The 12371-nt window shown below is 38.1% G+C and overlaps 1 protein-coding gene across 1 annotated transcript in view; it reads right to left on the reverse strand.

The window, feature by feature from the left end:
* Window positions 1-12371, reverse strand: part of LOC5579938 (atrial natriuretic peptide receptor 3) — a 138544-nt gene that overhangs the window by 54380 nt on the left and 71793 nt on the right. Inside the window, exon 3 of the mRNA XM_001652177.2 lies at window positions 2692-3542. Within this exon, the coding sequence (XP_001652227.2) occupies window positions 2692-3205 (514 nt within the window). The 5' untranslated portion in view covers window positions 3206-3542. The remainder of the gene's footprint in view (window positions 1-2691; window positions 3543-12371) is intronic.

Here is a 12371-nt window from a genome sequence, read left to right on the forward strand (position 1 = left end):
ACACGCTTATAACAAACATTTAATTTTAATGAAAAATAGATTTCAAAATCACAAAATTTTTCATGACAGTCAATTTTTTCTCGATGTGAAGCATTTTTTGTATCAACGAACGCGGTATTCGTTTGAAGGTTCATATAAATTATGCCTAATTTCAACTAAATCCAAATCTAAAGCGTAATGAAGTGTCTCAAATCAAAATATTTTCGTATTTTGTAAAATAAAGTTTCAATACTTAAAGAACAATAGAAAAAGAGTTATTTTAAAATCAAACTTACTTTTTTTGAAAAATAATCTGAAGTTCTCTGTTTGTCCTTCAATGGTGATCTTTCGTCTTATTATTGTGGCAGAGCATTCCTAAATTACGTTTTATTATAATCAATATACATTCAATGCCACAGAATGTGTTTGCATTGCAAATACGCACCCTCTCTGTTAATAACACAGCACGGTACTGTCAGTTTGTGTGACATTGGACTTAACCATCATCTTCTTTCTGACGTTACGCCCTAACTGGGATAGAGTCTCTCAGCTTAGTGTTCTTATGAACACTTCCACAGTTATTAACTGCGAGCTTTCTTTTCCGATTGACCATTTTCGCATCTTAATTAACGGAGTCTTTTTTTCGCGTTAATTCAATTTACTTATTTTTTTACGAAGTGCATAAATTGAGTTTAGACAATCAAATGGGAAATTAGGTATTGGAAGGATGAATTCCGCGGAAATAACCTGATTTGTTTTCAACTTATGCTCTATAGCTTAGATCAGATGTGTTTAATCATAACATATTATTGGTCATATTGAGCATGAGCATGATTGACTGCCCGCAGTTGCTACTCCATTATTGCAAGAACAGCTGTACTTACACAGAGAATCAACAAATGCTACTCAGGGTCAGTAGCATCTTCAAAGTGTAAGTACTGGTGCTCTCATTATTATAACAAACAATACCGGCGCCGGCTGCGTCAATTTGAGAATGGGTTGGAAATGTTGACGTGTTACTTGCTTAATGAAGCCGAGAAGTCCTCTGCATTTCCACAAGAAAACACTGGGAGTTTGGATATAGAAAAGGATTCGTTTTGGTAAACGATAAAGAAATTATTTTAAATGAATACGTGAACGTATACACGGATGATCGATACCGATAGTGCGGTTACCATGTGAACCGGACACGATCCAAATTCCATCACTCACCCACAAAGGAGCAGGCAACAGATTCAATCATGCTGTTCATGTCAAAAGAATCGAAAGAGTCCAAAAGTGTTTCATAAGGTACGCTCTTCGAGGTCTGCCATGGAATGATCCTGCTCACCTGCCTCCATATGAACATCGCTGCGCGCTGATAGGTGTGCAGTCTTTGGTTAACCGTCGAACTCTACTGCAGAGATTATTTGTCTTCGACGTTATCACAGGCAACATTGATTGCAGCAGTCTGCTGGCAAATGTGCAGTTTCACGCGCCAGCTCGTCAACTCCGGAATCGACAATTACTCTGGATACCTTCCCATCGCTCGCTCTATGGGTATAATAATCCGTTCGATTCATGTTGTAGATTGTTTAATGATGTTTGTGATGTTTTTGATTTTAATATTAGTAAACTTGTGTTTAAGAATAGAATTAAGTAAACCTAAGTTCAGTCTGTGCGGCATACTGTCGAAGATGTTGTAAATAAATAAAAATAAAAGATTCAAACACTACTCATAAACACTGCTCAACATTGGTCATATTTGCCATAAACTTCAAAATACTCTAGATCTACAAGCGTGATCTATGATCCTGCTAATGCAAAGAAGTTCAGAGCAACATTTTGCTTTGATTTTGTTGTTGTATTGTTGTGTTACATTTGAAAGATGTTCTGAGTCATCCAAGGACTTTTGGGAATATAGGTCTTAGAATCTACATATGTTATAAGTGGACGATTGAAGGTATTCATTCCAGGAAGTAATTGATTAATCTAGAACACCTGTTGACTCACTTAGTTACCAAAACTGTGATTTTGCAATACAAATGGTTGTTTAAAATATAACAATCTTCTAGGGTTCAGTATTGCGAGGTATTCTTGGAAGATCTTAAACATTTTAGCCTGATTAAGAACTTGCTTAGGATACTGAAAAGCATAATTTCTCTAAACAATAAAATCAATTTCTTACAAGTTGACTCCAAAAGGCAAAACCTCGTTTCACGAACTGGTTCAATTTACGTACCTCCGATGGGGCCTTCCTTAGCCAAGTGGTTAGAGTCCGCGGCTGCAAAGCAAAGCCATGCTGATGGTGTCTGGGTTCGAAACGATTTTCGTAATGGAAATTTCCTTGACTTCCCTGGGCATAGATTATCATCGTACCTGCCACACGAGATAAGAATGCGAAAATGGCAACTTTGGCAAAGAAAACTCTCAGTTAATAAGTGCTCATTGAACACTAAGCTGAAAAGCAGACTCTGTCCCAAAGAGGACGTTATGCCAAGAAGAAGAAGAAGAAGATCCCTTTGCGTTTGGGCCCCTCAAATTAAAGTAATAATAGTATTCAGTATATGAGTCAAAACTGCAAGGTTTAAGCAATCCCTAAAAAATCCCTTAAATGTATGCATCAGACTCCGTCGTTCCAACGTAAAGCATTGTTTTTGTCCTATTTAGTTAGTAGTTAACAAAGCCCATTAACAATGACATGCTCATTAAAACGAAAATTAATTTGCTTACCCAGCGATAGATCACACGCCGGTCCAAGAATGACGTGACCACAGTCTCTGCCGGTGCCATCCATAGCCGAGACGGTTGCCCGGGCTTGGTCACATTTGTCATCGTAAAAGATCCATCGTATGGCCACCGACGAAGGGATAATTTGTTGAGCTCTAATATAATCTTCTGCTTTTAGTAAAACTGGATGAACCCTCGGGGACGATGCTTCGATACTCGTGTTAGCCGGTAAGATCACAATTATTCTCAATTCACACTTCCACTGATTTGTTTCCAGCTGAGTACTGACACTAGTGGAGTTGTTTTTCATCACATTTCCCTCGGTAGCAACGGGAACACATATCGCCTCACACTGTCGAGTATCTTGCCTTCGACATTCGCCACGAGCAGTTGGCAGCATCAGAGTGATAATCACCAGCACTGTAGAAACCATGTGGAGAAAGGTTTTCCCGGGTTTTCGTTTTCTCGACCAGTGGCAGCAGAAAAGCTGCCGTAGAAAAATGCTTTGTTCAATCATTTTGACACTAAACTTCTCCAATTTTCCTTTTTTCACTCGATTGGTCGAAGGTTAAACACCCTCAATGAAAAGAACCGAACACTGCAACTGACATATTCATTCGAAAGCTATCCAGCAAGATATTCCCTAATAACATTCGTTTTCTACGAAACGTGTTGCTTCTTCTTATCACAACCCAGACGTGGTTTGCCCTTTACCAGATATACGTGGGAAGTTTGACTGGCAAAGCACCGGGGTAGCAACAGCTTTTTACGTATCTTCCTTGCCAGTCGGATTGCTCTGAAATCAATTGACATCCTTTCACTATCAACAAGCATTTCGGTTTAAACGCTGCATCCTGGAAATGGAGAGAAAACAAGTGTAATTAGTGTGATGTTTTCAATTGGAAAAAAGCTATTTTAAATCTAAAGAACACTTTAACCCGTATAGGCCTGAGTGAAAGCAAAGATACTAAAACCCTTACCACTAAGCGAATATCAAACGCCTTGCCTTCTTCATCGTAAAAATACCTATCGAGGTATGTGTGATCAGAATTTTTAAAGAGGTCAATGGGCGACCTTTGGCGATTTTTCTTTGCAACAGTAAGTTTTCCCATAGTAAATCCCATACAAACTTTGAACGGCTGGCGCTAAAATATCGTTTCTCCGATCGAACTGAAATTTTGCACAGATGTTATGGGACCTAGATGGAATCCGAAAAGTGGACTGGAGCGAGAATCTAAATTTTGTCCCACACTAGTGGGCACCTGTCGATTTCCCTTCACAAATATGCTACATGATTTTATATACTGAAACCTCAATTTACTATTTACGTAAATTTCTATCATATTCGTTATATTTTGAGTTTGTCTTTATTTAAGGTTACGTGGCTTTCTTTTGGCTCATATTTATGAATATGTTGTAAACAGCTTTTACAAAACCGAAGGAACATCTAAAAAGTTACTTTAACCCTCTAATGCCCAACCTCGCGAGGCCTCGCCTTTAAATGGGGTACACTTTGGAATGTGGTGTATCTTTTCAGGAAATCATTCTAATTTTAATTTCGGCTTAAACTTGGACCATAACATGCATATAAGGGCAGTTTTTTAATTTATTTAATTTTTACCGTTACGTGGGCCTCATTGATGTGTAATACAAACATTTGATAATTTTTATTTTTCTCATACCAACCTATTCTAACAGAAGAGTACCAGGTACCCCCGTTGCATTGGATACTTTTTAATTTTAACCGCGCTAATTTGCACATCGTTCAAATTAAAAATGGCTCAAACGTTATTTAGCTCATGGAACGCAATGTAGTGAAATAGAACCTTGTGAAACAGGACGCAGAATCAACACAAACCAACCAGTCGGGGACGGACCTGGTGTAGTGGTTAGAACGCTCGCCTCTCACGCCGAGGACCTGGGATCGAATCCCATCCCCGACATAGTCACTTATGACGTAAAAAGTTATAGTGACGACTTCCTTCGGAAGGGAAGTAAAGCCGTTGGTCCCGAGATGAACTAGCCCAGGGCTAAAAATCTCGTTAATAAAGTCAAACCAAACCAACCAACCAACAAACCAACCAATGAGGTGATCAGAAACACGATTTTCGTTGTGCGTAGGATAACTATGAATTCAAATTAAAAATGAATCCTGATGGTTTACATAAGGTGTCGTTCAAATTAGTGGAGACGCACGATATGCACAAAACGTGCTGTGCTATACAAACTGTTGTGGCCTCTCTTCTACAGTGCAGTTTTGGACAGGATCTTTCTACGATCATTGAAAATCTGTCAATCTGTCTTCACGAATACGCCAACAACTTCGCCAATAATGCACTGAGCCACTAGTAAAAATTCAGCAGAGAACTGAATAGAAATTTTACTAGGAAACCCCAGAACTTCGTTTAGAACAAATCAGAAATCCAATAAGAATCCGGAACAGGTTACGTCAAGAATTTTACCTAAAACCCTTTGTGAACTTCAGTGAATTTATCAGGATCATCAAAAGATTTTTCTTAAAGCACTCAGGGTTTCCTAGTTAATTTGTAAAGAAAAAATATAAGGAATCCGCCATGGGACTCCACATGAACACACCATGAAATATTACTCTTATAAGTAATGATATATTTTTGGCATACGGGCATCAGGCTAGTTCACTGCCAATTCTTATATAAACAGTATAAATAAACAGAACAACCTATTATTTAGAGATGAGTTAGCTCAATCAAACGTCCATTCCTTCAAAAACTCATTCGATCAAACATCTGTAAGCTCACTTTAACTTAACGTTCCTTCGACATGCGAGCTACATGCCCAGTCCACCGCAACCTGCCGTGTTTTATACGCTTAACAATATCCATTTCTTTATAGACTTGATATAACTCGTGATTCATGCGACGCCGCCAGATGCCATTGTCAAATTTACCGCCGAGTATTGTTCGCAGCATTTTACGTTCAAGGACCCAAAAAGCTCCTCGGTCAACCTCTTTCAACCTTCAAGATTCGTAGCCGTACAGAGATACCGGTAGAATTAGGGTCTTGTACAACGCAAGTTTGGTCTTCGTCTGTAAGCTACGGGACTTCAGCTGGTTACGAAGTCCGTAAAAAACCCGGCTCGCAGCTGCAATACGCCTTTTTACCTCGCGGGTAACATCATTATCGCTAGTCACTAGAGTTCCAAGGTACACAAATTCTTCAACTACTCACCACTTATCACCACCTCACTACTAAAAACACCTATGGCCCACGGTGTCTAGCAGAGACCATGTAATTTGTCTTTGTGGTATTAATAATGAGCCCAATTCGCGTTGCCTATTCCACGACTCGGCTATCAATCCCAATTATGTCGATATCGTCCGCAAAACCAAGTAGCATATACGAACTTGTGATAGTTGTACTATTCCTATGCACGAAAGCTCTCCTTATTACTCCTTCTAACGCTATGTTGAACAATAGGTTTGAAAGTACATCGCCCTGCTTCAATCCGTCAATCCTTCAATACGAAGGATGTTGAAATCTCATCCGCAACCCGTATACTTGATTTCGATCCTTCCAACGTTGCACGAATCAGTCTAATCAGCTTCACCGGAAAACCATGTTCCATCATTATTTCCCACAACTCGTTTCTTTCCACTGAATTGTACGCCGCCTTGAAATCAATGAACAGATGATAAGTCTGCAAGTTGTACTCCCGGAATTTATCGAGGATGTCGCGGGGTAAACATGTGATCCGACGTCGATCGGCCCTCGCGAAAACCAGCTTGGTATTCGCCGACGAAGGATTTTTCAAGCGGTCTCAATCTGTTGAACAAAATACGTGACATTATTTTGTACGCCGTATTGAGGAGAGTTATTACTCGGTAATTGGCGCACGCGAATCTATGCCTTTTTTGTAGACAGGGCAAATGAGGTCATCCATCCAGCTAGCAGGCAGTTAATATCCTTAGTAGTATATGGTGAATTATTTTATGCAGCTGCTCACTACCGTGCTTGAGAAGTTCGGCCGGGAGCTCATCCTTTCCAGCTGCCTTGTTGTTCTTCAGATCTTGGAAACTTAAAAAAAACTATATTTTGTTTTTTTGAAAGTCTTCAACATCTCAACCAGTTTTAAATTATTTTTTCATGGGTCCATCCTTAGCCGAGTGGTTAGAGTCCGCGGCTATAAAGCAGAGCCATGCTGAAGGTGTCTGATTTCAATTCCCGGTCGATCCAGAATCTTTTCGTAATGGAAATTTCCTTGACTTTCCTGGGCATATAAGTATTATTCGTACTTGCCACACGATATACGAATGCGCAAATGGCAACTGTGGAACAATTTTGTAGGGGAAACGTCGGTCCCCTAAAGAATATCGGAATATCTTCAAAACCAGATGGCTGATAGTCAATGTCGACATAGATTCTGAAAATAGAAGTGTTTTTTGAGAACTTGTGAAAAAATGGTGCAAAATTATCGAGTAACAAAAATTTGTTTTGAATCGTTGGTGATCGTCATTGTTAGACAAAGCACTACAAAGAATATTTGAAACTGATTGATCGGGATGATTCATCTACAGAAGGTATTACATTGAATTGAATATTAGGGTATCCCGGTGTAATATGCCCCAACAGGGCAATACGGCCCACTTCATGTTCACGGAATTGAGAATTCTTTAGCACGTAAATATGATTACATATCTTAAAAATCCGCAAAAAAAAATGATGTTAAACATATATGTTTTTTGAGAAGTATCAACAATCAATATAAATTCCAAGAATATCGAAAATTAGGTTTTTGGATTAAAATTTTGCGTCAAATAAGCAAGCCTCATTCTACGGGAGCGGCATATTGTCCGGGTTGTTTTGTAACGTTAACATTTGGACCGTTTGCAAAAAAAACATCTTGCACCCTTTATAGAAACTACCTGGCAAGAAAAAGCTGTTAGCAGAGTATGACTAACTGAAGAATTTGCTACAGCGATAAAGTAGTTTTTCCTTAAGGGGGCCACACCTACAGAAGTGAAAAAGTGGCGTGATCGGGGAGTTCGGTTGGAGTAAGTGAAAAAGTGCCGCGATCGGTTAGTTTTGTTTGATCTTTCGACCTTGACGCTTGCTTTTGCCGGAGCGAGCGACGAGGGCAGGATCAAACATGTCGCGCGTCGATCTCGTAAGTGAAAAAGTGGCGTGATCGGGGAGTTCGGTTGGAGTAAGTTAAAAAGTGCCGCGATCGGTTCGTTCTTTTTGATCTTTCGACGACCTTGACGCTTGCTCCTGGGCAGTGCGTCAAGAAAGCCCGAGCTGTCGTCCGTGTTTTTTTTCGGGTCGTGCGCCTATTTTTTTTTTTTCTGAGTGCTAGCCGAGCGAACGAGTGAAGCTGAAAGTGGATTTTGGCGGCTCAGTCAAGGATAACGGATCAATTGGTGAGCTCGTTTCATGCTACTATTTCTAATCTATAAAATATGTATGACTGCACATTTAATCGTTACAATGGTGGGATGTAAATATGATGTTTCAACAAACTATGGATGGTTCGTCACTGTGAGTGTCGACACAAACTCTGATTCATAATTTATTTATGTTTAACATTTTTTTTTCAGAACATTCCTTATATACCTCTATTTTTGTAATTAAAAAAACTTTGAATGGTTCGACACTACAAGTGTAGACTTGCGAAAGGTTCACTTTATTCAACAAACTTTGGATGGTTCGCCACTGTAAGTGTCGGCATAAGAATAAGAGTGTTCTATGATGTCCCAACCAATTGAGTCTTTTGTTTCTTTTCAAATGAGTAAAATATAACAACACATGCTTTCGTACTGACAGCTGTAGGAATGTTACATTTAGGTATTTGTTCAACAAACTTTGAATGGTTCGTCACCTCAAGTGTCGGCATAATTTTCCTCTACATAGAAATTATATGAACAATTATATTTACGTATAAGCATGTATATATCTCACAAATCATTGTTTATCATGGTCTAATCGCTTGTCAAAGTGAATCCTTTGACCCAACGATCCTCCCCATTAACAAACATCCCTCCCAGTAACCTTTGTGGAGATGCAGAGGCAAACACGGTCTCCAAATAGCAAAGGTTACACCCTAACATTCCTTCCCTCAATCCCGCAAGGACGTGGCCGGTGCCGTTATTGACCTTGTATAAATAGAGGCACTGAATTATGCACACTGAAGAAGATTATGGCTAATCCCAGCTGAACTTCTAGTTGATTCTTTGTGCATTTTCACTGACTTCGGTCAATCACGGAATAGCAACCATTGATATGTGTAGTCAGTCTAAGCTAAGCTAAGCTAAGCTAAGGGGGGCACACCTACACCTTTTTACCATAAAAGCATAAATAGTGGGGGGCACTGAATGGTACGTGTATTGCACCCATTCTCTTTCTCGTCGCATTTACTCTCAAATTCAGATTGGCTCCGTGCTAGCGCAGTTTGTTTTTGTTAATTTTTGCACAAATGGGGAATCATTCGGCTGAATTTTAACGAAACACTTCCGAACATTATATGATCGATGATCGAATTCAAATCACCTGTAAAAATTCAAAAATGTTACGGCAAACGAAATGTAATATATTGTTGATTAGGGGGAGATCCCCCAGTACCGGACACTTAAGCCACTAAGTTCATAATTCGAAAAATATTGATTTTATGCGGTCATTCATCAATTATCATTTTTATAGTGTACAAAAATAAATTTTAAAATATAAATATAAATTTTGACACTGCATTTTGATGATGAATTTTAGTACCAAATTGATCGATCTTTAAAGGTGGCACCCAATACCGGACACGATCTGGAAATGCCTCGAATTCTGTAAGTTTGAACATCATTGAATGTGTACACTATAGGAATAGTTTATAATTACCAATTCAATGCATTTGCAACATTTACAAGAATAATTTGAGTTTTTCTTAGTTTGCAAGATGCCTATCAAAAACCTCTTTCATATGTGATGAAAAATAGCACATTTTACGATGTTATTCTGAATGTTCATTCTTCTCAAAATTATTGCATGCTTGATACCATGATCGACGGAACCCATGAAAAATGAAAGTATTTTGAGACACTGATGCAGTAATAACAAAGATATCATATAACAAATCAAGCTGTCCGAAACTGAGGGACAGGAGGTGCTAAAACAAAATTGTAATTTGTCCATACTTAGTTCGATTATGATACAAAATACATTCATACCATCAAATTAGGATGATGTTTGATCATGCTTGCGGGATCCAAAGTATTTTTTCATAATCGAAATATTTACAAATAGGCTCAAAATTAAAGGGAATACGTCAATTTTTTTATTGATTTTCAATTTTTTCTACTTTTTTAAAAAGGCATGCATATTTCAAGGATGTGTTATTCTACACAAACATTAGTCTACATAATAGCTTTCTTCCCAACTAATACACCATCTTGATTGGACCATGATTTCTCAATGTTTCGACTTTGTCCGGTATTGGATGCTGTCCGGCACTGGGGGATCTCCCCCTAAATGTTAATAATCGCTTGATTAATTTAGTGTTACCAAATTAGTATTATTGTGTTGCAAAAAACAGATCATCCAGATATAAGAATTCAATTTCACATTTGAAATGATACAAATAAAGAAAACGAGATGTCATATTTCTGATTGGAACTTTCTTTTCATTCTAAAGAAGACATTTCGTAAGTAGTCAGAAAATGGAGGATAAGGCACGAGTTCTTCTTCTTCTTCTTGGCATTTACGTCCTCACTGGGACAGAGCCTGCTTCTCAGCATAGTGTTCTTATGAGCACTTCCACAGTTATTAACTGAGAGCTTTCTTTGCCTGTGTTGCCATTTTCGCATTCGTATATCGTGTGGCAGGTACGATGATACTCTATGCCCAGGGAAGTCAAGGAAATTTCCATTACGAAAAGATCCTGGACCGACCGGGATTCGAACCCAGACACCTTCAGCATGGCTTTGCTTTGTAGCCGTGGACTCTAACCACTCGGCTAAGGAAGGCCCCAATGAAGGCACGAGTTATCAATTCAATATTTAACGTTGGTATAAAGATGATAGAAACAATTAAAATAAGAACACCCCACTTAGTTCATCATTTGCAGCTTTTCTTCAAATCACCTAATCGTTTGCCAGTGGGCACGTGTCGATTCCCCTTTCAGGAAGATGCTTGTTTTATATTGTGAAATTGCCCATGATACCGCCTAGTCATCGTGCCTTACGCAATTGGAGTTGTTAGCTTGGACAAACAAGCAAGGAAAGCACTCCCGACGGTCATGTCCTTTGCAGCTTGCTACTGTAGCCGTTATTAGTGTAAGTGGAAATTTAATACTTCCGAGATTTCGTTTCACACGATGAAAATCGATTTTTTCCGGTACATGATAGATGTTAATAGAGGAGACAGTTAGACAACAAAAATGCCATTAGGATTGAGATGAGTATATGTTATGTAGTACTACATACTTTGGTCATAAATTTTTCCTTGAGGATTGTTAGCGAATAATAATCACCCCTATATTTGTTCACGTTGGAATGCTCTTTAGATCGAAAACCGCTTTGAATTTCCGTTTTCGTTAACTAGTGCTTAAAAATCGTAATATTGCAGCTTGTTGCATAAAACACTATATTTGTGTAAGCACACCACAAGAGTTTTACCAACATATTTGTATGTTTCGGCATTAAATTGACAAGTACCTAGTAGCCCTAGGAACATTTTGCTCTCCATATCCAATATGTAAATGTGAAAAAAGGAAAGATCACAGAGCTACGAAGAGACTATAGTCATTGTAACAACCTAAAACCTCATTTATGTGTATCTTTTCTCACATCTTCTTCTTCTTGGCATTAACGTCCTCACTGAGACAGAGCCTGCTTCTCAGCTTAGTGTTCTTCCACAGTTATTAACTGAGAACTTTCTTTGCCAGTTGCCATTTTTGCCTTCGTATATCGGGTGGCAGGTACGATTATACACTATGCCCAGGGAAGTCAAGGAAATTTCCAATACCGTCAGACGGGGCTACTTTTGATTCCGGGGGCTACTTTGGACATTCACGTTTTGGATTTATTTCCAGCATAAATATTAATCTGAAGCATTTTGTGTCTTCAGCACTTTTATTAACCAATTTATGTTCAACAATCAGGCATGAATATTTTTTGAATCAACATCAACAATAACAGGATAAACAAGAAAATATATCAAAAAAGTCCAAACAAATATTCACAAGCTACAAAACATTTGCTATGTAAACATTGTATGAATTTTCCACATATCGTGGAAAGTTGTTGGGAACATCACAAAACTATCGAAATGTCATGATTCAAAGAAATTTGTGATAAATTTATGTTGAAAGGTGTTTTTTAGAAAAATAAATGATCAAATGTCTTAATTTTACGACTCATATTTAATTATAAAGTGTTGGTTTCTATATTTTACAACACAATAAAAAATAAACAAAGGATTACCAAAAGTAAATAATTGTAAAAAATATATATTTCAACTCGTATAAACAGTAAACTCACAACATAATCCTTAAAAAATATTGTTCAGTCATATTCTACATGAATCTGCTATACAAAGCAATGGCATCCTTCAACTGCTAAAATAAACTACTCTTACGCCATCTCAACATCTAACAAAAGCAAACTTTTATTGTTTATGATCTTGTGAATCATTATTCTTATACTTCCTGGTATGTATTTGGAATA

The sequence above is a fragment of the Aedes aegypti genome, chromosome 3 (genome assembly GCF_002204515.2).
Source record: "Aedes aegypti strain LVP_AGWG chromosome 3, AaegL5.0 Primary Assembly, whole genome shotgun sequence".
In the NCBI taxonomy this organism is placed as follows: domain Eukaryota; kingdom Metazoa; phylum Arthropoda; class Insecta; order Diptera; family Culicidae; genus Aedes; species Aedes aegypti.